Source organism: Enhydra lutris, unplaced genomic scaffold (genome assembly GCF_002288905.1).
Source record: "Enhydra lutris kenyoni isolate GAN:26980312 unplaced genomic scaffold, ASM228890v2 scaffoldscaffold37, whole genome shotgun sequence".
In the NCBI taxonomy this organism is placed as follows: Eukaryota; Metazoa; Chordata; class Mammalia; order Carnivora; family Mustelidae; genus Enhydra; species Enhydra lutris.
The window spans coordinates 5,608,103-5,635,820 of NW_019154121.1; the positions used below are offsets into that span (position 1 = coordinate 5,608,103).

The 27,718-nt window shown below is 45.4% G+C and overlaps 1 protein-coding gene across 1 annotated transcript in view; it reads left to right on the forward strand.

Annotated features, from left to right (window-relative positions):
- LOC111154352 (mastermind like transcriptional coactivator 2) overlaps nucleotides 1-27,718 on the forward strand; it is a 350,497-nt gene that overhangs the window by 214,302 nt on the left and 108,477 nt on the right. The window contains exon 2 of the mRNA XM_022513911.1: nucleotides 24,812-26,245. Coding sequence (XP_022369619.1) covers nucleotides 24,812-26,245 — 1,434 coding nt within the window. The remainder of the gene's footprint in view (nucleotides 1-24,811; nucleotides 26,246-27,718) is intronic.

Genomic DNA, 27,718 nt, shown 5'->3' on the forward strand with positions numbered 1-27,718 from the left:
AGGTCTTGCATTCTCTGCAGGCTGGCTCATGTTTAGGAGTGGGGGCTCTGTAGGGTCCAGAGTGAAACAGATAGTTTCAGAAACACTTCTCGCTCTCACTCCTTCTAGAAATGTGCTTGAGACCTGGATTAGCATTCAAATTGTCCTTCACTCCCTTCTGACTCTGGCCTTCTTTAGACGAGTATGGATTCATTAGTGGTGAATCTGGCTACCTGCCTGGGGGACTTCTGTTTTCACCATTTCCCCATTTTGTAGATTCAAAATCACAGCACTTGCCCTAGAATCACTGAGGAAAGCAAGATGCTATCCCTTGAGCAATTTGCAAGAAAGAACTCTATAAACATGGGGATCTTTGTAATTTGTTTAACTTCGCTCTTGGATTTCGGTCTCTGAGGATCCTGATCCTCTAGGTCAGTGGTTTCCAAACCTCACTGATCATCATAATCACCCAGGGACCCTTTTAAAAATACGGATTCTTAGGCCACACTTGGCTGAGCTTCTAATGGAGAAGGTCAGAGAGAGGAAAAGAATGAGGACAAAGACAAGAAGAGGAAGGAGGAGATGTAAGTAGTTGAAAATTGCTCACCTAAGTGTCTGGCCCTGCGGCCCCACATGGATGTGATTTATTTTTTATTTTTCATTTCAAAGAGTTAATGATATAATTACCCGAAAGCAATTAGATGCAGTGTGGAAACAAAATGGGTGAGGGACTGGGAGACAGGCTTATTGAAGAGGAGGATGAAGGAGTCAAGTATGGCCAGCATGTGATCTCCCAGAACTAGGGCTTCTGGCTCCACACCCCCCACCCCAGCCACCATCTCAGCCTCCAAGCATCTCTTCAGTTGCTGTGCGCCCATAGCTTGAGGGCATGACTTCCCCCAACACGCACGTTTACTGAGCACTTACTGCTTTCCAGGGACAAGTAAAGGATGAGGCACTCAGGGATGAACAGATCTGGGGCCTCTGTCCTCTCGTGGAGCTTGCACTCAGCTGGGAGGGGAGATCCAGAAAGGACTTCTCAGATAAGTAAGATCCTTACAAATGGTGATGAGTAGTTTAAAGGAAACAAAGTGCTGGGATGGAGATGAGAGTGTCGGGGGAAGCAAAGGGTAATTAGAGGGAAATATGGCGGCTCCAAAAAGGACAGAGCTAGGTGCAGGCAGAACCTGGGCTCTAGATGCAGCTCGGATAGCTGTGAGCTCTGGGAGAACGTCAGCGAGTTGTCAAACATTGTCTGTATTCTTTTCGTGGCGCTGCCATGACAAGTTGCCACAAAGCGGATGGCTTACAATTTAAAAACAAATCGATCCCACTGCGGTTCCGGAGGTTGGAAGTACAAAATGGGTCTCACTGGGCTAAAAGCAAGTGTTGGCAGGCTGCATTCTTTCTGTAGGATCTAGGAGAACATCGTCTATACATCATCTATAGCTGGTCTATACAGCTTTGACAGGCTGCCTATACCTCTCGGTTCGTGACTTCCTTCCATCTGCAGAGCCCATAGTTAGTGCCGTCACATGTCACTCTGATTCCCCCGTTGTTCCTTTTATGGACCACTGTAATTACTTCAAGGCCACCTGGATAATCCAGGATCTTCTCCCCATCCCAGGATCCTTAGTGAGTCACACCTGCGAAGTCCCTTTCACCATGCCAGGTGGCGTATTCAAAGTTCATGGGGGTTCCTGGGTGGCTCATTCATTAAGCATCTTCCTTCAGCTCAGGTCATGATCCCAGGGTCCTGGGATTGAGCCCCACATCCGGCTCCCTGCTCGGCGTGAAGCCTGCTTCTCCCTCTCCGACTCCCCCCGCTTGTGTTCCCTCTCTCACTGTGTCTCTCCCTGTCAAATAAATAAATAAAATATTTAAAAAAAAAAAAAGGTCCTAACAATGAGAACATAGACATTGGGGGGGGGTGTTATATCATAAGGGCCACTGGAAGTATTTTTACTTCCAGTGTTGTAAGAGCCAATAGAGTTATAGGAAGCTAATTATTTTAATATACAGAGCAACCATGGGAAGGGTCAGAGGAAAACAGAAACACAGAATGAAACAATGAGGAAGAATTTAAGAAGGATGATGTGTTTACATTGGAGGAAACAAATCAAAAAGGAAACTTTTTGGTTGTTTTGGATTATGCAGAAATGTTTTGATAAGGATACTCCTCAGAAATACTCATTCCACTAATGAGCAAGTAAGAGGCAGCTTTTCCTGCTCACTTCCGGACTCATTTTGTCCCTCCGCACCCTGCAAGATTTCAGTCAGACCTGGAAGCTGGCTCTGACTGCTGATGGTAAATCCATCTTTTCTTGTTTCCTTTTAGTCTTCAGTCTGTCCTTCTCCGCTTAACAAACATTTTTTGAGGAATTCCTATATGCCAAGCACTGTCCTGGGCTCTAGGAGCTGAAAGGTGAAAAGGACTCTGCCCTCACAGAACTTCCAGCTTAGCATACTCTCCTGGAGCCCTTACCACTCCTGGGCTTGGGTTCAAGTGGATTGTACACACACTTAGCTCCTCTGCTAGAATCCAAACCCCCTGAACACAGGAATCATGCACAACTCAACTCTGCATCTGCGGTGGCCCAGGTCAGTGACTTGTAATTGTGGCTTTAACAGATGTTGGTTGAATTAGATAGAGGACGTTTTCTTAGCCATCAAATGTATTTCTTTCCAGAATGGGGTTGGTCGTGGAAGTCTTTGATCTGTGTCTATTTAAGAAGAGAATTCTCTCTGGGATGGTCTGGTGTTCCCTGTTAAAAGGCAGGGTCTTGGACCCAATTATTTCTCAGGTCCCTTCCAGACTTATTATTATACCTCCTGTTGTTCCTTGAGTCCAAGAGTTTGTTCATTCCCAGTTAAATATGATTTTTAAGTATGTACTCATTGGGGTGGGGTAGGGTTTGGGCAGATTACAGAACATCTTTGTGCCGAGACTCTTCTAGTCTGATGGAAGCAGAAGATATGTTGTCAAGGCAGTGATGGCGGAGATGTTTGGGGTTGCGTATTTGCCCATTTCATTCTCAGGACAGTACTCCAGAAGGTTTCTGTAGCATGACAGGTACTGAGAACATCAAGGAGTCTGGAGCCGTGTCACTCTCTGAAGGCAATCCAACCGTAGAATGGCGAGGCTAGTCCTGCACCCATGCTTATCAACTTTCGTGTATTTTGTTGACCTTCTCCCCACATTTGCTTATCAGATTCACTTCCCTTGGAATGTCATCCTCTCACAGCTCCACTTAGCAAAATTCCACTCATCTTAAATTGTCTCTGTTTAGTCCCATAAAAAGAGGTTGGGCTTCAACCTTCTAGGCCAATCCGGTTCATTCAGAGACCTCAAGCGATGACCAGCAATTCAGTTCACCATTTGTTATTACTACTTATTAACTGCTAACATCTTTGCCTTTGTTCCTTAAAAAGAAAATCCAACTTGGCCCTGGTTCTGTTATTGTTATTTTAATGTGCTCTGTGTTTTATTTCTCTGTATCTTTCTTACGGTCTAACGGCAACTGTAAATAAGTACTCAACATATCCCTTATTTAGTGATCCCTTGAAAAACTGAAAATTGGAATCCTCATTCTCTTTGCCACACATATGAATCAGCACTGTTTTCCACTCAGGGGGCACATTCAAGCTAGAAGAAATCACTTATTTGGTAAAAAGCACTCTGGAAACCTGCTTCATTTTCCTACCTTTTTCCTCCCAATTCCACAAAGGTTCGGAGAACTTGGCTCCATATGTCCCAGTGGCTGAACACCAGAAAGTGTAGCTGTTGAGCACAAAACCTGTCTCTAAATTACATACACAAGGCAGGACCTCCCACTTGCCATGATGTCAGACCAGAGTAGAACATGAACACAGGAAAGGTACTTTGTGCTACAGGCTGACTCTGTCTGGGTCTCCCTGCCATCCTGAAAGGCCAAGTGACTCAATCCTCAGTGTTACAACCTGTCCCATCTGCAGCTTGAGTTGGAATCTGTGAACAGTGTCTTTATCACCTCTGGCCTCTCCACCTGGAGGGTGAACGTGTGGTTCCTCGAATCCCCTTTATGAACCCATCCAGTGGGCAGTATAACTCAGTGAGCATCTGACTAGGAATAAAAAGCATGTAGAATTTCAGGCAGAAGTGCATTATTCAGTCTTTACACAGGAGTGTAAAGGGAGACAAAAAGGCACTGCCCCACCTCCAACCGAGGAAACATCTGTTATTTACGGGAGACTGGTGCCTCTTTGCTGCCTGTGTTGCTGTATCAGAATCCCCATGGGTACCTGGCTTCCCAGCCTCAGATTTGTCAGGGTGGGAAAGAAAGTTGATCAGCCTTCGGGAGACCCCTCAGGCCCAGGATCTGCCTTGCATGGTTTGCTGGGGTAGATCTGTGGGTTCGTCAAAGCCAGTTTCTACGGGGCCTTCCAGAAATGCTGCTCAAATAGACACCAAGACTCGGGGATCTGATTGTCTGGTCCCTCCTGCCTCTTTCTCCGTCACCCAGCTTGAGACCCTGGGAACTGGAATGGTTGGAGGCACCCTCCTCTTATCTGGGCATCTTCTCACCTCTCAGGGCCTCAGAACGGTCTTCCCTGACCATCCTGTTTGACGTAACACACTCCTCTCTTGCTCTGCTTCCTATTGCTTCAGAGCATTTATTACTTCCTGACCTTTTTTTTTTTTTTTTTATTTACTCACCCATTGTCAGTCTCTCCCACTGGACTCCAGTGAGTCTTTGAAGGAAGAGACTATGTCATCTGCTTCCTCACAACCAGATCTCCCATATGTGGGACAGAGCCTGACACATAGGTACTCAATGTCTGTTGAACCATTGTATTGACCAGACCCTTCAGGAGGTAATAGATGAGGCATATTTGACCAATTTAATGAACTTAATTAATTTAATTTCTGACCCGAGATTACTTGGAGGCTGAATGAAGTAAAAAACAAAGAAACAACAACAACAACAACAACAAAAAAAAACCAAGAAAGTAAACTTCACCTCACACCATGAAACATTTCACATACCCTTCCCTGCCTCACCATCTCTTCTCTCTGTGTGAAATGCCCAGTCACAGTCGATGCCAACATGTGAACCTGAATGTCCTCTCCTGCCCCTGGCTTTCCAGCAGAAACACGGCTCTGACAACCTGGATTTCTGATGATGCTCCACAATTCCCTTTCTCTGCTTCACTGGGGATCCTGGTCACTCTGTGTTTAAGCTGGGTGTTTACCTCTTCCTTCCTCCACTTCCCCACTCCTGTTTACTTCTTTCCCTGTTAGGATTGGAGTTACTGGCTTCTTCCTCATTCCAGCCATACTGAATCCTAGCCATGATGGCTCAGCAGATGGGCCTGAACCCCTCTGCTGACAAGGACACCCAAGTAGGGCCATCCAATCTGCCATTGAACTAGCTCTCCGCGGAGTCCAGTCAGGAGAGAGACAGACAACTTCTCAATATTCACGTTTCCCTGCCGTGGTGAGGGTGTCTCCAAAACTTTAGATGGTACTTCTTTATTTCCAAAAATATTTTGGGCTTTTCCATGCACACAGCCAACAAGAGAAATCAATAGGAGTCGAAGGAGGGTGTGAGTATATGAAGGAAGCTGTGAGTATATGAGATCACAAGCTACGGAAGCCGAACACAGAGAAGGGATTGGCAAAACCAGAAATACTTGGGGATGGTTTACGTGCATTCATTTGATCCTGAGGTTCTGAGTGAGGAGGGAGAAAGGGGCAAGAAGGAACAGGATTTGAGAAGATTAGGGTAAAATGGTGATTCCACCTGAAAGAAGTTAAAATCTGGTATGTCTATGCTGATGCCTCACCAAGGACTGTGGTGTGCGTCTCAGTCACAAAGTTCGGGTAATGAAGAAATGGGCCGCATTTCTCTCAGGAGATAGGATTTTTTTTTTAATTATTTTTTTCAAGATCCCGTTGCTCTGGTGATGGTATGTCAACGTCCCCGAGCAAGACTTCACCCCATCTTTTATTCTTATTTTCAGCTTCTCCAGGATGTGTCTCTAACCACACCTTCTATACCAGTGACTCCAAATATTTTCCCCAAGAGTAAACAAAACATTGTGTACTTAGGTATACAACTGCTTTCCTATATTTTCAGTGCTTCCAAGGCATCAGTAGGGTGGTACTACACCCCCTTTTAGGGGGGCCAGTGAGAGGGGGAGCAAGGGGAGCCTGTGTTTCCTCAGGGCCAAACACTTGGATTTAAGCTTCCCCTTTTTCTTTTCTTCTATCATTTGTAACCATTTCAAGTGCAAACCCATAGAACACATTCTCTTTATTTAAACGCCGGGGCTGGGGAAACATTAGAGGCAGAGGAAAAGCTGTTCAGTGTGCCTGGATGACTCAGTCTAAAATAGTATTACAGCTTGGCAGCAAACCCACTTCAGGGAAGCTGGTAGGAGACTAAAATAAAAGTTAAATTGAGGGGGTAAATCATTTTATCAGGCTTAGGATTTTTACTTGATGTAATGAGATTCTCAATATAAAATGAGTTAATGTGTCTGCCTAAGGGCATAGATACTTGAAGAAAGAATTTGAAAATACAGACTTGAAGTAACTAGTAGTCTGAAATAAAACAATGCAGAACAGTGAAATTCTCCTTATATAAATTTTGGCACAATGTATTTTCTTCTGAACAGCATGATTAAATGTGAGTATCCCTTGCTTGTCACTGAGAAGGAAAAAACTACAAAGTGTTTTTTTTTTCTTTTAAGGACTTTTCTGTTGTGTTCTATTTTCCTCCTTTTCTTCCTCCTTCTCATTTATCTTCTAGAAACACTATGCTTGTTTTTGCCCTTGCAAAATTCAAACTGAATTCAGCTTGTTCCTAAAAGATGAAGCCAAACATATTTCTGCATTCTTGCCTCTTGCTCTATGATTTTCCATGACTCAAACATAGAGTGGGCCCCCCAGTGCAGAGGGCAGATCCTTTGCTGACAAACCCACAGAGGGAAATCAGAGGGAAATTCTGGACATTTCTTCTCCACAATTGACCCAGTGGCTTTTACACACACACACACACACACACACACACACACACACACACACACTCCCGGCTTCCCCTGTTCTGGCTTTTTCAGATGACACTTTTCACAAGGCCAGGTGCGTGTCCTCTTCCACAGAAAGCGGTGAGTTTAGCCTCAGGAACGTACTGTCGGTTATTCCTTCAAGCCAAGGAAATTATGATGGTGGAGAGTGAAGGTTAGGGACGAGGGACAAGACCTCCCCTCCTGCCCAGGAAGTAGACTCACTGAAGGGAGAGAGCTATGGAAGAACGGTCTCCCTTTGGTTCAGCAGATGGCTTCTATACCCTGGTACACTACATAGACTGCCATGAGGTCAGCACAAATACTACCGCTTACACTTGAGGTAGGTCAAAGAGCATAGCCAGTGACTCAGCTTTTTGGTCCAGCTGTCCCCAGGAAAGGGGAAGAGGTGGACACAGTTCCTTGGGCAGAACCCTACCAGCACTCCAGGAACATAGGGCGGCAGGCACAATGCCACACCCTTGAGATGGACATTGCTTTGGGTCATGCTGCATGCCACGCAACATGGTGTCTGAGTTCTGATCAGAAACCAGAGCTTCAGGCTCTCTTTGGGAAAGTCCTGGATGAGTCCCTTTACCTCTCCATCGCCCCCTTCAAGGCCCTCCCAAGCCTGGTCACTGGGGAATCATTTGCTTGATGTTTTTTAGAGGAACAACCATAGTAAGTATGCGGGGCCCCAACTGATGGAAGCATCCGTGCTTTTGTTTCCGTTTCAGAAAATTGTTTCTTTACACCATTTGGTTAATCTTTTCCTACTGGATATGCTGATGTTTCTCTCTGGACCTCCATGGGGCACAGGGATCTGCTTGTTAGCAAGCAGCATTTGTAAGTACTCAAGGAAGAACCCCATAATAGGTGGTTGTTGCTATAGCAACTTTTTTTAAGGAAAAAAAAAAAACCTAACCTTGTGAATGGACATGTAAGAAATTATAAGAAATTAAATTTCCTCCCTCAGAGAAGAATGGAACTAGAATGCCAAAAAACCTCTCTCAACCTCATGAAAAGATTCGTATGAACGATTTCCATGCTTTGGATTGGGCACAGCGAGCTGTGGACTCTGAATTCCCAGAATAATGTTTCAATGTGAAAATCAAACAGTTCAATTCTCTTACAAAGCACTTCTTTAATTATGGGGGACACGGCCGGCATGTGGGACAATGTCACCGTCAAGCTCCTAGAGGTTATGCGCATGCAGCCTCTCACTTAAAAACCTCACATTCATATCTTTTAATGTATCCCACCAATAAAGATGTGCTGTTTCCTTTTCAGAGCTGTGGTCTTTGCAACTTGATGTCAGCTTTTTTAGCTCTCCCAGCAGGGAAATTCAGGTGAATTCCAAACTGTGATTAGAGAGATCTAAGTGGAGTTAAAAGGAGTCAAACAATAGAAGAGACGCTTACCCGCACAGATACATGCATGCAGACCAACTGCGTGCAAAGATAAATTGCACCTGCGTATGACCGTGTTCGCTCTTGTCATAAAGCAGTGAATTTGCTACAGACAGGTGAAGGTCAATGGGAGAGAGAGAAAAATCTCTCTTTCTACTGCCAAAAGTAATAAAGAGAAAGAAAAAGGCACCTGTGACTCTCCATACCGTGGAGGAGAAAAGAATGTTACTAAATGATATTGAAAGTGTAAAAATATGATGAGAAGCAAAGCAAGAAATGAAATGATGTGCGCTTGCTAGGTGAACACGGGGAATGGAGAACGGCCTCCACTGATGCTTAGATGGATCAAGGGTTGTTGGATTGTTCTCGCCCTCCTCCTCCTCCTATTTTCTGACTATGTTTCCTTTGATGGAGAAAATGATAGGCTTGATAATACGTAATGATAGGCATCCAAAGATCAAACTTCATTAGATCCTTCTTCTTCAGTAGCATGAAACTGTCTGGTCAAAAGCAATCCTATATGTGACCTTAATTTAACAAGTGATTAGACCCAATCCCGATGCTTTGAAATATCTTTGCTTATCAAGATCAAGCAGGGTGACATTTTTAAATAGGCTTTTCCTATCCTTAGAGTTCCCGAAAATCCACGCTACTGGAATTGCCCTTGAAGCCACCCAATGCTATCCATCTCTTTTTTCCATCTTTCTTAGGGTAGTTTTTCTGTTCGCCAAATGGGATTTCCCCACTTACCCATATTCATTTGGACTTGAAATCAACCGGAAGAACACCCGTAATGCAACATCTCTGCTTTTTCATTGACACCTATGTTTCTTAGGGCCTGGCTTCCCTCACTTCTCGGCTGGCTTTGGATGTACACCAAAGTTCTTATTACACATCATTTATTTCACCACTTCAGAAGAAACAGGCAAACTCCAGGCCTTCCATCTAGTATTTGAGGAAGGAATTACAGCCTCACTGCATCCCTTACTGGAATAGGGAAGAGAAGAAAATATGGAAGAAATGGATGAGACAAAACGAAAGAATAAGGCCAGGACACAGAATCATCCACTCAAAAATGTTTGCGTACCTACAAAATACAAAGTATCATAATTGCTGCTGTAAGGGATACAAAAAATGACAAGGCAGAGTTCAATCCTATGACTCCCTAAGCTGCTATCCTCTCTCTCTCTAGCATTTAGGGAATATGATCTACCCACCTTGTTTCCCTTTCCTGACCTCCCGTTCCGTCCACAGAACACACTGTATGTGAGGTCTTTCTCCAACCACCATCAAATGCCGGGTGTGAGAGATACAGCTCCGCCTTTGTTCCAGGTAGCCTCTGCTCATTCATGGGGTTGCTCTCTCCCTCCCTGAAGCTTTCTTCTTCTGCCCTTGATCTGCTCCTTTCATGATTTCATTCCTCTCTCCTTATCTTTTGATATTCCCCAAATTCCATCCCCATCCCTTCCCTTCTCATTCCTCACTCTTTATTTGGACACCCATAACCCCATCCGTTCAATTAATGCTTGGTGCATTTCTCCCCCATCTATAGAGCTTGGTCTTTAATGCTGACTCTCTTGCTAGTAAGGGGGTGTCTCCATTTACATGCCCTACAGCATCCCAAATTCAACAGATTCAAGCTCAGACCCATCATTTGCTTCCCCACCATCCCGTTAGGAAACACGTTCCTCCCCCTACATTCTTTTTTCTCAGCTAACAATTCCATCATCCGCTCAGTCATGAATCTAGAAATCTGTATTTGGCCCTCACCCCTTTCCCACGTGGAATTAATCACAAAGTTCATTTGATTTCTGTTTTTCCTAAGTTCTTTCCCATTATATTCATTTCCACTTCCACCACCTTAGCCCACATCCAGTTCTCACCATCTCTTAATGATGCTGAGACAGCCTCATTAGTCTTCTGGCTTACACTGCCCACAACTATTTGGTTGTTAGAGTCTTTTTTCTAGAATACATTTCAGATCATGCCACTTACTTGCTTAAAATGCTTTAATGTCTTCAAAATTTGGACTGTATTTCTCTGCATGGTGATCAAACCAGAGAAGCCATGTCGGACGTCTCACTGAGACTCACCTCTTACCTGCTCTTGCTGGGCCTGCTTCCCGGCAGCCTCACCTGTGATGTATGGTTCCCTGAGGACCTGGGTGTCACCATAGTGCTTCCCTGGACTAACCCCCTAGCATGAAATAGGAGTTTCCTCCAGAGGGTACCTTTCATAAAAGCCATGGGTTTTCACAGCCAGGAAAATCTGGTTCGATTAGTAGCTGGGCAACCCTTTGTGGTCTCATTTTTCTTGTCTATAAAGGGGGCTCTTTATATCTTCTCTCAAGGTTGTTGTAACAATTTAATCGTAATCATAATAAAAGCTGGTATTATGGGGCACTTTCTATGTGTTGGGACTGTTTTAAGCACTCTGCATGTATTCATTGAATCTGTGTATCACTTTATGATATCAGTACAGATGTAATATTTGTCCGGCAGATGAGAAAAATGAAAGCACAGAAGTTAGGTAACTTGCCCATGGTCAGGCTGCTATTAGATAGGGAAGCCGGGATTCCAAGGGATAATGTATGGAAATTGCCTCCCATGGCACAGTCACTCAGTGAATGCTGTTTGATCCTTTCCTTGCTTGCTGTATGCCTAACTCTCATCTAAATCTTGGGAAAGGACCCCAAAAACTAAAAAAGGAAAAAAAGGTCTGGTATTTATGAAGCCATTATTTGCTGTTTTGAGTCCAGGCTTTATAGACATGGTCTCATTTGAGACTCACTTCAACAGCTGAGCTGGAACTTTTATCTCCATTATGCAGAGAGGGAAACTGAGGTGGGGAGCATGAGGTAAACTACCCAGAGCCTCCTGTCTCGTGGAGGACAGAGCCAGGACTTACATCTGAGTCTCTGACACGGAAGCTCACACTCTTGCCCGCAACAACGTTGTTGCCTCTGAAGGCATTAGAAGACACGTAACATTGTTCGCAGTCTTGCTGGGGGGACTGTAAAGGTTTCATAACAGTTACAAGCAGAAAGCATGAAATACATAAGGAAAGCAAACCATGGATAGAGTGGCCTACCGGGGCTCGAAATAATAGAGCAGGGATCCCAATGAGGCTTGGAGAGGGAGTGAGCTATGAGTTGAGACTTGAGGAGAGTGAAGAAAATACACCAGTGGAAGAGAAAAATCAATTTTGAAATTGGAATGGCATATGGGGAGACATGACAGATGCAGAGAACCGGTCATGGACAAGGAAGTGTTTTATTATTGAAATCTAACTAGTTGATACAAGATATTCATTGTGAGCCGGTTACAGGGAAGAAATGTATGTTTGCGGGTGAGGGGCTAAAGTTCTGGGGGGATCACTGCTGCTGACGTCCTGGATTAAAACCGATTTCCACGGTTGCCGTTGGTGAGCATCCTTAGTTTGAATCTGTCCTGTATTGTGTCTAAAAGGCAAATGCAATGAGCAGCAGCAATATTTCTGAGGATTATGAGCTTCCTGAGTCAAGACTGTGCTTTTATATTTTCAGCAGACTTAACACATTGAACAGTTTTCTTTGCGGAATGGAGCAAAATGAGCTCTTTTACTTGCCTGGTTGTCCTGCAACCATTCATAGCGGGGTGGACCGTTCTGTCCCCTCCAGGAGTGGTCAGTTAGCAGATCCCTGAGGCCCAGGTTAGTGATTCTGCTCTCATTCTTTTTTAAGATGATCAATACTGATTTATCATGAAATGAATTCACGGAAAGGGACTATAACGCATTCTCGGTTAACGATCTCAAGAAGAACAGAGGCATGTCCTGGAAAACAGTGGTTCTTATCATGTGGGAGGAGGCCTCCTATCCAGCCTTCTTTTTTGACACAGAGAATTACCCTTGATGCACAATTTTGACTTGGTTAAATTTTCTTTTCCAGTATAGGTAGGTTTGTGTGTTTTGTTTTTTTTTCCCCTCTTCAAAGAATATGACCACACATGAAGACTTGGAACCTGTCAGGTGGAGAATTCATCTCAGTCATATAATTACTGGGCTAAGCAAGTTAGATCAAAGTGAGGGCATTGGATAGCTATAGGACATTGCTTCAAAGAGTAGTTAAACTGCAAACAATATAAAGGCTTTATTGTCCCCCGTTGCATGTCATTTAAATCATCAAGAATCATTTCCCATAAATGTATGGCAAATAGTGGGATGTTAATTCCTGCCTGAAAAAGCCTACATTCAGGACTTCACGGAGAGCAAAGGAACTTTTCTATCTGCCATTATAAATTCTCATTTCCGGGCTTGAAAGGCTCAAATTGCCGGGAGTATAGGTTTTGGTTTGGGTTTTTTCAATTATAACCAAATATCTCTGTAAACCTCTTCATGTTTCATAGAGCTAGTTAAGCAATTTCCCCTTAGATGTGTCTTTGATGTGAAAATAAACACAGGCTGAAGCGTAAGCTGAGGTCCTCTCTAAAAGACTATCTGTCTAGATGGTTCACAGTCACTCGGGCTAACATTAGACTAGAGAAAGCACACGTCAACACTCTATATTGAACCTAGATACAGTTGCTATAAGAAAAATATTTCTTCAAAAGTTTCAAAAGAATGATGACATCAATGCCAAGAACATCAAAGGAGCTGTTTGGTGCTTTCAGGTACTTTGCCAAACTCCCTCTAAATGCTGCTTAACATTCCTTTGTAATGGAGTTCAAGATGGCCCCAAAATTGCAGGGACCTCTTAAAAGGTCTGCCCATCTTGCCTCTGTCTCCAGGTGACTGCACCCCAACGAGTTTGCACATTGTTGGCCTGGGGTGTCCAGACATGATTCAGAAGGAAGTTTTTCATTTCAGGATGTTTTGATGCTTTGAGGGGAGAACCAGGGGGCGATGTGATCTCAGGAACTCCCCTGGGTGTGCAGGGTAGAGGTGTGGCAGAGGGTGGCAATCCTCTTAGCACACTGCTGTCACAGAACAGCGGCCTTGCCCCCCAGTCATGGGGCTCCTCTTTCAGCAAGGCCGTGGAGGGGCTGGGTGAGTGACCACACGTGGAAAGTTGAAAGAGAAACCAAAAGAAGTGTGTGCATTTAGCTTCTACTCAGCTTTTCTATTTTAATCAAGCAAGAAAACTGCACATTTTACCTTATGAAAACTTTAGGTTGAATGTAATGACTGGCTTTCTTACGTCTTTGTTTTAGTTGAGAAGTATTCCTTCCAAGTAACAGAAGCTGTTGTAAAGTATCCCAAGCAAAGAGAAAAGAAAGAAAGAGAGAGAGGAAGGAAGAGAGAGAGGAAGGAAGGGAGGGAAGGAGAAAGAAAGAAAGAAAAAGAAGAAAGAGAAAGAAAGAAAGAAAGAAAGAAAAGGAGGAAGGAAGGAAGAAAGGAAGGAAAGGAGGGAGGGAAGTGGGAAGGAAGGAGGGAGAGAGAAAGAAAGAGTTGGGAGGAAGGAAGGAAGGAAAGGAGGGAGGGAAGAAGAGGAAAGGTAGGAAGAGATTTCTTAGAAGGTATGGGGTGTCTCGATTACAGGAAGTATAATTGAGTCTCCCAGAGTACTGGAACCAGGAACTGGAACTCTTCAGGAAACTTTCTCTGTCTCTGTCTCCCAACGCTGGTTCTCCTCTGGACTTTGCATCTCTGTGGAATTGATTTCCTTGTCTCTGGCTGTCCATGGCTGAGAATGACTCCAGTACTGGCAGCCACGTGTATCTCTCATTGCAAGTGCACAGAGACTGCTAAGAGGGTCTTGTTTCAATATCCACTTACCAGAAAAACAGTGAGTTGGTTCAGTTTGATTCTAATACCTACTTTGATCCAATCTGCTGAAGCTGGAGGAAATGGAGTGTCCCAGGATCAGAAACCCTCAACCAGGGAATGGAGGTCAGATTCTCAGAGGAAGGTGGTAAGCAAGGACAGACACACTTCAATCTCAATTATATAGGCAATATATGTTTTATGTAAAAAAAAATTAGAGAGCAACAGACATATGAATAAAATGGGGGGGGGGGGACCTCCATCATCCCACCAGCAGAAGGTACTTCAGTATCTTGAAGTGTTTCCTTCTAGATGTTTGCCGTTGTTTAACAGTATGTCTGACATATTTGTTTGGGTTACACTAAGGATGAATTACAGTGATCAGAAACACAGCACCCAGCTCAGGCCTCCCTCTCTAGGGCTGATTTTATAACATGGAAGAAGGACTTAAAAATCGGAAGCCAATGGGCACCTGGGTGGCTCAGTGGGTTAAGCCTCTGCCTTCGGCTCAGGTCATGATCTCAGGGTCCTGGGATGGAGCCCCGCATCAGGCTCTCTGCTCAGTGGGGATCCTGCTTCCTCCTCTCTCTCTGCCTGTCTCTCTGCCTACTTGTGATCTCTGTCTGTCAGATAAATAAATAAAATCTTAAAAAAAAAAAAATCGGAAGCCAATTCCTAAAACTATTTGGAAATTGTACTGAGGACTGAAGCGACCAAGAGGCCGGCGTGGAAAGCAGCAGTGAGAGCGCAGTTCAGCTGGGCGGCCGGCGGATCACAGCCGGGGTCACAGTAAGGTAAGATGCAGGGGAAAAGAAGAAGCCGAGTCTGATAGAGGGGGCCAAGTCCGTCAAGGTACCATATTCCAGTGAGACGAAACAATATATGCAAAGACCTGAAGCGAAAAGCACCCTTTGTGTTTTAGAAATGTAAAAAATAATAACAATAAGGAACGTAGCCAAAGCTGGGGTGTGAAAAGGAGATCCCTTTTGTTGCTACGTGGAGAACAGTTTGGGGTGGGGAGAGGCAACATGCAGAGTCAGATTCTCAGAATGTCCTTGAAAGCTGCTGGGGAGCCTGCTGTGTTCGGAGCAGTGGGAGCCTGAAGAAGAATGAAGACTGGGATCCGGGAGAAAGAGGCCAGGGAGGATAGGGACCTTTAATACCTGCTGAAGTCAGAGAAGCCACTGAAGAGGAAGGGGACACACTGCTTTGGAATTAGGGGTGTCTGTCTTTTAGGTTATTTTACCAAAAGGTGAGAGTTCTTTAGTAGTCGTGTTCAGACTCCAAAATAATTAATAGACAACCCTGGAGTGGTATGAGGCACTCTCTCTGCCATCTCGGTTCCCCTGATACTCAAATTGACCAGTGTTTTGCTATGAGTCCAAATCCCACCAGCGTAAGAAAAGAAAAGCCATCTTTTAAAGCACCCGTGCTCTCCCTACCTCTTCAGTATCTCTCAGCTCCACAGTGGGACAGAGTTGCCAAGAAATCAGCCGTGGGCTGTATAAAGGGGGCATGGTCCAGGGCAATGGCAGAGAATCATAGATGCCCCATATATGGACTCATCTCGTGTTCCCAGACCAGTAAGTGCCCAATAAGTCAGATCACCAGCCAGTCTGTGAGTCCTTCCCTGGGTTGGTGCTGACCTGGGCTAGGGGGAGTGGATGAGCGCCAATAAGCTATCTTCCACATCATCTTGGCATGATGTCATAATGAAAAAACTCACAGGCCTGAAACAATTGCAAAAAACCAATCAGACCGAGTGCTAAAATCCTAAAAGCCAGGAGAAAGAACAGGAGGGAACGTAGGAGGGCAAGGCCTCACGAAGCAGATGGGCTTCTAGCAAGGCCCCTTCGAACAACAGCTTCCAGACTGGCCCCCCAGTGAAGGGGGAGCGAGAAGCCACATCATTAATGATGCTTCCTACACTGTACATTCTGCTGAGGAGGACGTTTCAAGATTTCAAGAGAATCGCCAACATTTTATATGTAGCATTTACTTTGGATTCCCTTTGATATGTTTTGGGCAAAAAAGTGAATCACGGGTAACGTATTTCATGCACAAAGCAGTTGGGTTTGTGAGGCTTTTCGAGAATAATTCTGTTCATTTTTCTGCTAAACCTGGAGAGTAGCTCTCTGAAAGACGGTCCCCACAGGCCCCTGCCTTAAGACCATTGCAGCGACTCGCCAGGGTGACTAAGGATGTCGTCAGCAGGCTGATCGCACTGGTTATCACAGAGTAGATCTGGAACGACATCAAAATTGCAGACGTTGTGGGAAAATCATCCTACTTTGAACTTTTTGATTTAATTTAAACATGCCTCTTGTTAAACGACAGGTTTTGTTTACACTGTCGCTAGCAGAATATCCGAATATCACAAAACATCACATTGATTTACACATCAGGGGACACTTCATGGGAAGGGAAGGGAGAGGGATTCTTTTCCTCCCCTCCGTGACTGTAATCCCATGCACACCCTACAGAGCAACCGTCACACGACATGGCCATTTTTGGCTTTATTTCCAGACAGGCTGATCAACCTCTTTTTTTTGTTTTTCTTTAATTGGTTCTAACAGCCATTGAGCATCATGTTCTAAGACCAATCTTCCAGGCCCTTTATGTGCTTTAAGCCCTCGGTCCTCACAGCAACTCTGTGACATAGACGGTCTCACCGAGTATACACTTGGTGCCAAATAAATGCCTGTTGAATGAATGAGTAAGTAAATGCCATTATACAGGTGAGGAAAAGCCCCTTTCATTCTCTTCATTTTGCTTCTGTCTAGCACACACCTGACACGTAACTAGATGGCAGTAGGAAGGATCACATAGGCTTGGGTTCAAATTCTACCTCTCCTACTAAAAGGGAGCTCCCAGTAATGGAGTGCTGCTCTGAGCTTGGAACCCATATGGTGCTTCATGTATGAGGTTGTGTCCCAACTAGCAGGGAGGTGAGTGACCAGTCCGAGCTTATACAATAAACTGGAGGAGGACAGCATGTACATCGCAGGGTGAATTCCATGCCCTCTCAAAGTCCCATGTCCTCCCATTTGCCTCCATAAAACAGGATGTCTGCCTCTCTTCCCTTTTCTCTCCACAAATGCTTTGTAGGTTGATGGTAAATGTGCACCAGTCTCCAAGCAGAATTGGTGGAATTGTCCACACTGAGAATTGTCCACACTACAGTGAAACACCCTTCCCCTGCACTTGTGACGAAGGTTTCGGAGGCAAATTCCAGCTCTTTAGTTACTCTTCCACAAGCCATCCAGGAAAGATGGGAAAAGGACGGGGAAACATTAAAGATGTTTTAAATATGGGGCATTTGGCATTTAGTGTCTTTAGAAGGACAGTGTGTTGACTTGTTTTCTCTATCAAGATCCCTAATTGGCAATATTCTTGCTTCCATATAACACTTCACCGGGGATTTTATGAAAAGTAACTCTTTTCTTTTTTTCACTCAAATAGTCACATATCTCAGAGTTCAGACCTTTTGGAACAAAGTTATGGAACCAATTTCCCAAATAGATCTAACACGCCTTCCATGACAGCTTTTACAAAAAAAGAAAAAAGTTCCTACTTTTTCTTTAAAAAGTAGAAGTGGAAGTTATCGAAAAGCATACAAGGCGTATGCTCCGACTGTCCTTCCACTCCCGCGCATTCATCATATAGGGCATGGAGTCGAGATGGGGCTAAGCATTGGACCCCAGCTTCAGAATCCCTTCCAGAGACTCAGAACAGAGGCTGCCACAAAGCCTCACGTGCTCCTTCACTTTCCGTTCACGCAGATGACAAAGGGGTCCCGGTTCTCGGGACTTCCCCTTCCTCTGACTTCAGGGTTCAGAAAAACTTGAGCACTCAAGCCAAACTGTAGGAGAACCATTAAATTGCTTGACAGTTGACACTGAAAATGTTCCCACAGCCTTCTTGCTACGCCAGTGTTTTCCTCCTCGATCGTTAGAAGGATCCAGCTTCCCAGATTCTCAGATCTGCCCATGGACCACTGTTTGAACACCTACAATATACCCAGCATCGTGGTGGGTTCTGAGAGAAACCCAGTCAAGCATAATGCATGGCACCCACCCCCAAAGAGCTTAAACTCTAGCTGGGCAAACATAAACATTATAGGGGCAGAAAACAATAACTTCACAATACCAGATAGCTCAGAACTCTGCAAGGGCCCAATAAGAAGGGGGGGCATTCAGGGGCCTTTAGCAAAAGATTGAAAATCCCATCTAGTTTGTTGGGGGCAGGAGACTGAGGGAAGATCAGCTCACCTCCGGTACTATACTGAGCTCTGGAATCCACCTTTCCAGGATCCCAGACTTCATGTTAGGAATCAACTCAAGAATCCCAAGTTATTTGGAGCGTTGGTCCCTCCCCACCCTCTCACTAATCAGCCATGAGTAAAATGGCCTGAGGAAAGCTTATAGATGATGAGACCAAGATACTCATTCCCCGGAGGACCTCAGCAGTGTGGGAAATGTGGTTCTTGTGCTTATGCACAAGAGAAAGGCAGAAATCTACCTTGGGGGTGTGGGGATGTGACCTATGGACTGAATTGTTACCTTTGTGTGGCATATTCCCTGTTTCTAGGGCAGCCCAGGAGACAAAGAATGCATTTATTTTGTGGAAAGGGATAGGGAGCAGGGCAAGAAACAGAAACCGGGGGATTGCGCAATAATGGCATTTTAAAATCCCTCCAGGAAGTTTATGTTTCAGGTCCTTTGGAAGAGCAAAGTACAGCTGTTCAAAAGGAGAGTTTACTGAGGGACCCCGGCCCCGGAAAGTTTACTGAGGGACCCTGGCCCAACTCCGCCGCGTGCTGGGTTTTTTCGGGCCATAGACATTGTCCCAGCACCTCCATTCCCAGGCCCCTCGGGGGCAGGCAGGTCACTCTGTCTGGCCTGGGTCCCTGAGCAGGCCTCAGCCTTCCCCCAGCAGAGACCACAGGCCTGAAATAGCACCAAGGTGCTCACGTAGGAGAATCCGAACAAGGACGAGAGTGAAAAGAACAGTCTGCTGGGCCTCAGCAAAGCACAGTGATTTCTGTGTGGTGTGCAAACCAGACCAGACTTGCTGTGTTGAAATCATTCCCGAAAGAAGCCCTTTCCTTGGATAGCCAGTGAAAGGGTGATATTGTGCACATAATCTCACAAATTAAACATAGAAGTCTGGGGGCAGATTTATTGTACGCAAGAAAAACTGCTTCCTAGCCCATGTAGGTGTTGGGAAAAGTGTAAATAGTAACGTGGGGCTCGTTTGAAGACTTTGCGTCCTGCCACCGGCTTCATCATCTGCATAGCTCCCTAAGGCCAGGGATGATTTGGTTGGGTCTGGGTTCAGAGCTCTCTCTGCATGGTTCCTAAATCTTTCTGACTGACCAAGTGACCCTTGGTCTCTTCCCTTTCTCCTGTTGGAGCCTTGAGGGTGATGTCCCGAGCTTTCACCGTCTACCTCTAACCAGTAATGTCACCAGCCTCTCCCTGCCATCCGTCCCCACGTGTCCCGAACGCCCTTACCTCCGCCCTGTGTGTGCGATACGTCTTTGTTCTGGGATCCTTAGGTCTTGGGTCTCTGTGTCCACCGTGTCCAGAACAGGGTCAGTCTTTGGTGAGCTGAAGGCTGAAGGGAAAGCAAGCAATGTGCCTAGTGATGGAGAACGAGGACTCTGGGGCCAGTCAGACTGGGGCAGGGGGCGGGGGGCATCCTGTCTCTGTATCATTCACTATGTAACTTCCTGTTAGGAGCCACGATTTCTTCACTTATGCAATGAGGATGGGAATACAGGTTCAGAGAGCCGTGTGAGGCTCCACACAACTCTTAGAGTACCTCTCAAGCTTCCTTATGCAATGGTTATTAGGGGGAGCCTCAGGTGCTCTTCTGAGGGGGCCCCTTCTTCCTTCACAATTTAAATAACTGTATTTGGGACATCTGGGTGGTTCAGTGGGTCAAGCATCTACCTTCGGCTCAGGTCTTGATCTCACGGTCCTGGGATCAAGTTCCGCATCGGGCTCCCTGCTCATCAGGGAGCTTGCTTCTCCCTCTGCCTCTGCCTGCCCCTCCCCCCGCTCATGCTCACTCTCACTCTTTCTCTGACAAATAAATAAAATCTTTAAGAAAAACTAAAAAATGAAGAATTATATTCTATGAACATGCTGACATAAAGATAAATATATTACTGTTCTGTATGGAAACATTTCTTCAACTGAAAAGTTCCATTTCTCCTGTTTTAAAAGAAATTCAAACATTTCTGTGGGCCCCTAAGTCTCCTGTGGGCCCTAGGTAATGTACCTAACAGTGCGTAATGGGTAAGTCAGTGGTGGGTGAGAGATTTATTTGTGGAAATTCTTTTCTGTCCTGTTTGAATACTATTAACTGCTTTCTGGAAGTTGCTGGACCATCTGGCACTCAGGCTATACACTTCTAGATTCCCGCAGCCCGGCTTCCCAGCCACTGGAAAGGTCCGAGTGTGGAGCTGCTCATTTCCCTTGTCCTGCCCCTCGTCTTCAATTTAAACCCAGGTCTTCCCTCCTCTGACTGAGTCTCATTTCCTAGGACTATTCGTGGCTTATAAAATGACATTGAATTCTCTGATGAACCATTTCTCACTGAGATATTAGTGACAAACTGTGTTCCTCCTCTACTCCTTCTAGAATATTTGCCTTTTGTTACAGAACCTTTAGAGATTCTCTACCATAATTCACAGCCATATACGATGGAGAAACTAGTCCAGCAAAGGATACACTTGAAAGTCAAGGTTAAACTTGGAGAATCTTTGATTGTCTTGGCCAGTTAGCTTGATGTCTAATGTGTCTGTGCATCTGATGGCTCTTGATGACATAACTTTGATTAGAAAGTTCTATGAGGCTGGACACAGACTGTCCCCAGAATTCTCTTGCTAAAGTGTCGTGCCTGATGGAGTCCCAGTGGAATCCCCTTTAGCCGACGTCACTGAAGGAGGACTTCTGCCCCCCATCTGAAGTCACCCCTCCCTCCAACTATGCTGGTGGTAATCCCACACATATACCTAAGAAACAAGTCTTATTCCCTCTGTGCCTGTTATTTTCTAGGTATGGGCAGGAAAATGTTCTAAGAGATAACACTTTATAAAGGATACCGTTTACCGCACAGCACAGGCTCTGTAGTTCAAATGCTTGGTTGGATTTCTGGCTTTATTGCTTTTTTTTTCTTCTTAGAGAGAGAGGGAGAGAATACGCAAGTGGCGGGGCAGGTGGGAGAGGGAGAGAGAGAATCTAAAGCAGACTTCCTGCCAGCGCAGGGCTCGATCCCAGGACCCTGAGATCATGACCTAAGCCAAAACCAGGAATTGGATGCCCCTGGCTTTACTGCTTATTATTTGCATGACCTTGAAGTCTCAGTCTCCAAGCCTTTATTCTCTGTTTTGTAAACTGGAGAGGGGAGGCGGCTGGGTAGAATTAACATCAACCTCACGGAGGTGTGGGGAGAATTCTTCGTTATTCTGAGACTTAAATAAGACTACCCACGCAGAGACCTTATCAGGATGCCTTGCCTAGCACGCAGACCCTCAACGAATGACTGCTATTATTATTACTATTATTATTGTTGTTGTTGTTGCTGCCGCCACCACTAATTCTGTTACAGCCCCTCCAGTCCTGGTGGCTTAGAGAACGTGCCAGTGCTCCTTCCCAGACTCTGCAAGGCACTGCCCAGGGAGTGGCCTGAGCAATGGGAGAATCTGGCAGAACAGGTTCTTTCCAAGCAGTGGAAAGTAGATAAAAGGCAAGCACCCAAACCTGAAAAAAGAATGTATTCCTTTGTTTGTTCTTTACTGGTTGTGAAAAGACTTCCAAAATGTAACTTACACTGGAATAAAAACTGTGGCCACTCTTGAGCTAACATGGCTGAGCCCCTGTGGTCTTTGTTCTTTCTGACCCCCAAGGACAGCTGGGGGGCGTTTTGAGTTTCTGCTGAGTGTGGTGATGGCTGACAGTGTTCTGTGATGTTGTTGCCTATGTCAGTGCATAGCGAGCTCAGCAGTCAGCAAATGTGCGGAGACAGCAGTGATGGCAGAATGGGGAACTTCACACCCAGGGGCAAAGTATACCTATGCCTTGTTGCAGATCATGCATCACCCAACGTGACATTTCATGGGACTTTGTTAGGCCTCTTGGTTGAAAATAACAGAAGCCCAACTCATGCTAGCTCAAGCAAAAAAGGACATTTATTCTAAAGACTCCACAATGTATCAAGGAAAACAGGACAAGAGACAGGCTGATCTGGGATTAAAACCCAGCCCTGAAATTTTGCCAATACTTGTGTCTCTCTTCTCTCTGTTAGTCTTCTCTCTTTCTACAGACTCACTTCCTATGAGGCTTTGGTTGGATATTGAAACAACAGCTCACAAGTTTTGTAAATGATGATGCAGTCATCCAAAGAAAGCCTGATCTCACTTTCTCCACTTCCAGAATTCCTCTGGCAGGAACTGATTGGCCCAGTCTAGGTCAGGTTCCTTTCTCTGATTACCAGTCAGCAATGGGAACAGGTAAAAACAGGTTAGAAGAGGATGGGACATCCACCCTAACTATATACCACTTGTGAGTGAGCAAAACCACAGGTAAAGGAATAAGGGATTCTTTTTTTTTTTTTTTTTTTTAAGATTTTATATATTTATTTGAGAGAGCACAAGTAGGCAGAGCAGCAGGCGGAGGGAGAAGGAGAAGCAGGCTCTCCTCTGAAAAAGGAGCCTGATGAGGGGCTGGATCCCAGGACCCAGGGATCATGACCTGAGCCGAAAGCAGCTGCTTAACCAACTGAGCACCCCTAGATAAGAGATTCTTGAAATAGGGATTGAAGAACTACATGACAAGAAACATACTGTTCACATTTGACCCTGTAACTGCATCCTAGCCATTCCCAGACTCCTCTCACTTCACCAAAAATTCGGGATGTCTGTCTGCTCACTGCCCTTGGCCCCTTCACACAGGGGAGACCCTAGCCCTAAACAAGCCAATTGCAGCATACTCTAGTGGAGATGCCTCAGGCTGCAGAATTACACAGACCTTGAGTTAAAGCCCAGGTCTGCCGCTGACTAGCTGTGTGACACCGGACAAGTTACTTATCCTCTCTGAGCCTTGGTCTCCTTATCTATAAAATAATAGCTATCAAATAATACATATTGATTCAGGTTATTGTAAAGACTAAGAAAAATAAAGCAACCATATTTAAAATACTTGGCATATAATAGATGCTCAGTTATGTTAATTTCATTTACTATTTAGGTTACCTAGAAATCATCAGGAGGGTGGGGAGAAAAAGGAAAGTGGTAGCATTTTGTATCTGGGAAGTATCCTGCCTCAGGTATTTTACAATTATCCTGAGCAAACATTAAATAATTTAAGTGGGTCAGCTGTACTGGGAAAGCCACACTTGGATAGATACTGTCTCTCACTTTAGATGCAAACCAACAAGGATCTCAAGATCAATGGTGAATGTTTTGTTTCTCATTCATTTATCGATATGACTGTATGGTCCTCAGTTTCTTTCCCTATAATATCTAAAGAGCATGTCACACAATCTAATCACTGAGTTAGTGAATGAAGTGCTTGAACATTTGGTTGTGACTCTTGTAGTTTGGAGAGGCTCTCCTCTTTTAGAATGTGGTAAGCCATTTTTTTAATATAAACTAGAATTTATTGAGTTCTGATGATCGTAAGCACTGTGCTGAACTTCTACGTGCATTGTCTCATTTCTTCCTATGAATCAGTGCTATCACCCCCATTTTGCAGGTAAGGAAATTGAGGCTTGAATACATAGAGTGGCAAAGTCACGCAGCACTCAGCGATAGAACAGGAATCGAAGTGCAGCGTAGCAGGCTCCTGAGGCTGACTTCTTAACAATGCGCAATACGTCCTCTGCACCTTGGTTTTGGTTTTAAGTTTTCGAGACAGGCATCATAAGAAATGAATCCCCAGGAAAATCTGTGCTTAGAGGGTCTCATTAGATAAAGGATAACTTCACAGTGTTCGTGCACCCACACAATGTTTCAGCATGGGTGTGGATGCAAAGGTGAGGAATTACAGGACGAAAAAGAGTAGAATAACAGATACACTCTCTCCTTGGATATAACTCTTCTGATTACTTACTTAGAGAATAATAGTGATGAAGGGTTTCACGGATGAATCCTTGAAAAAGAGAAACTGGAACCTGTGTCCTACCTTTAGACTGTCCGGCGTTTCCCATCTTGGTCAAAATGCAGCTCATTCCAGTCGTCTGTCGCTGTGTGGGGCCGTGGGTGCATGCATGTGGAGTGTTTCGGCTGCTCCAGAAAACCACATTCGGTGACACATTGTAGCTATCATCAATGACTCGCGGTGGCATGTGAAGTATTTTCCATCCATGACCTATGTTCTGATCATGGGAACCAGTGGGATCTCTAATCACTCACTGACCTGCTCCTCCAGGAACAGTCTATTCTGTCGGGTGAGTTCCATTCCGTTCCAGACTGTGTTTCATTGGTACCTTTTTCTTTCTGAATTCATCCTGTGTGTAAATGGGAAAAACTAAAACAAAACATTGAAATAGCATGTCTCTTTTGACTAAAAGCGTATCTGGATAATATCTCATATTTTTCTTTCTTATCCTCCCTGTGTTTTCAGCTCCAGGGTTCCTTGAAAAGAAAACAGGTGGGTAACCTGTCTCCCGCCAACAGCAAGAGACCCAATGGCTTTGTGGACAACTCATTCCTTGATATCAAGAGAATCCGCGTCGGGGAGAACCTCTCTGCTGGACAAGGGGGCCTCCAAGTAAACAATGGACAAAATCCAATTATGTCAGGGACCTTGCCCATGAGCCAAGCATCCCTACGGAAGACTAACACCCTGCCACCCCATCCTCCCGGAAACGGTATCTTTAACATGGGCTTAAAGGAAGTGAAGAAGGAACCTGGGGAGACTCTGTCTTGCAGTAAGCACATGGATGGCCAGCTGACCCAGGAGGCTATGTTTTCCAATAGGTATGGAGAGGACCCTGTAGAGCAACTGATGGACCCAGAGCTGCAGGAGCTGTTCAATGAACTAACAAACATTTCAGTGCCTCCCATGAGTGACCTTGAGCTGGAAAACATGATCAACGCCACCATCAAGCAGGACGACCCATTTAACATTGACTTGGGTCAGCAGAGCCAGAGGAGCACTCCCAGGCCCTCCTTGCCCGTGGAGAAGACAGTGATCAAAAGTGAATACTCCCCAGGTCTAACCCAGGGCCCCTCAGGCTCTCCTCAGCTGAGGCCCCCATCTGCTGGCCCCGCCTTCTCCATGGCCAACTCCGCCCTCTCTGCTTCCTCCCCCGTCCCTTCTGTGCCACAGAGCCAGGCTCAGTCGCAGACGGCCTCCGGGGCAAGCCGGGCCCTGCCGAGCTGGCAGGAAGTGTCGCATGCCCAGCAGCTCAAACAGATCGCGGCCAACCGCCAGCAGCATGCCCGGATGCAACAACACCAGCCCACCGCCTGGTCGGCCTTGCCCTCTTCAGCTGGACCGTCGCCAGGTCCATTTGGGCAGGAGAAAATCCCCAGCCCTTCTTTCGGCCAGCAACCATTCAGCCCACAGGGCTCCCCCATGGCCGGGGTGGCGGGCAGTGGTAGCCAGCCGAAGGGGATGTCCAACTACATGTACAAGGCCAGCCCGTCTGCCCAGGGAGGGCACCTGGACGTGCTCATGCAGCAGAAGCCTCAGGATCTCAGTCGAAGTTTCATGAACACCCCGCACACGGCCATGGAACCCCGTCATGGCAACACTAAGCCTTTGTTCCATTTTAACTCAGATCAAGCAAGCCAGCAGATGCCTTCGGTTTTGCCTTCCCAGAATAAGCCTTCTCTCCTACACTACACCCAGCAGCAGCCTCAACAGCCGCAGCAGCCCCAGAGCTCCATTTCAGCTCAGCCGCCGCAGCAGCCGTCCCAGCCCACCCAGGCCCTGTCCAGCCAGCCGTTGCTAAGGTCCCCCTTGCCACTCCAGCAAAAGATCCTGCTTCAGAAAATGCAGAACCAGCCCATCACAGGCCTGGGGTTTCAAGTCTCCCAACAGCACCGACCGGTAAGACCATAATTTTGCTACCCCAAACGCAGAGGACCTGGAGACTGCTTAGCCTGGTCTTTATGCTTATGGTTGCAACGTTTGTGTTGGGGCGGAATCAAGAACACAAAGGCAGTAGTGGTCCTGTCGGATGCCCATGAAGGCCTTAGGAAGCCCCGCTTTCACCGGGCATCTGGAGGCAAGAGCTAGTATTTCCTTGTAGATCATTCCTCTTGTTGGGATCTGCAGCAGTCAAAGGCTCTTGCTTATTAAGAATGTTGCATTATAATTCATGACCTTTAGTGACATGTCCAGTTGGCAGTAAGATCTGGATACACCTGATGTCTATTCCTGCAGTCAGTAACTCAGTCAGTCATTAAGTCGACATGAGAGTCCTAAGTACCTACCATGTGCCAGATGTTGTGATTATGCTGAAAACTGACATAAATCCAGACATGATATTAAGAGTAATGACCCGTCTACATTCACACGAACCAACTGAAATGTCTGAATGCCCAACGCGTCGTAATAGATCCTGCCAGGACTCCATGCTGCTGCATTAAATAAGGCATGGCCCCTGTTTTCAGGCACAGTCAGGAGAGGAGAGAAACAGGCTTTAAAACTCTCATTTGAATGCTAAGTGGAAAGGCTAATCACATGAGATCACAGAGGTTCGGTGTCTTACCCTGCAAGGGGCTATCAGGGAAGTCTTTGGGAGAAAGTAATGCCTGCATTAAGTGTTGAAGGATGATATCGTCATCACTACAAACAGAAAAAAATATCTGTGGTTACCTTATATGCTGTGATTAATATAAAGCTGAAGTTTTATTCTGCCCTATACGTGAGTAGTACGAAGAGATAGCTTTGTGCTGTGAGAGCACGTGCTAGCGAGGAAATTCTGATCCCGCAAGGAAACTCAGATCCCCCAAGGAATTCGAGGGCGGAAACTCTTCCTGGAAGGAAGAAAGTCTGAATGTTGCTTTGTGCATGTAATTTGACGGGTCTCCATTAGTGGCCAAGCACAAAGACAACACATTACACGTCAAAACAATATGTCAGGATATTATGACGGCACTGAGCCTAATTTCAATCACATTCCTAGAGTAGTTTTCACGGCTACTGCCCAGAAAAGAATGCCACAAGCACCACAGACCGTGGCCAAGCTAACCTTTTCCCTAGATGTGTGCCAGGGGAAAAACGGCTCTCAACCAGCATTCAGGAGCTCCACACCAAGCAAAGTTTTGCGCTCTTACCCATTTAAGTAGTGTGGGGTTTTAAAAAAAAAAAGTGTATTTTTTTTTAAACTGTAGTTGATGAAGAATGGACTTAAATAGAGTCATGTGCATATTTTACAAAGTTCCTTTTTAACAGGTAATTTGGGGATTGTTAATAAACAAATGCTATTGTGGAACTCATTCCTAATGGCTGGGTAGCCATTTTGGTTTGGATGAATCTAGGTTCAAATTTTTACTCTGACATTCACTAGCTGTGGGA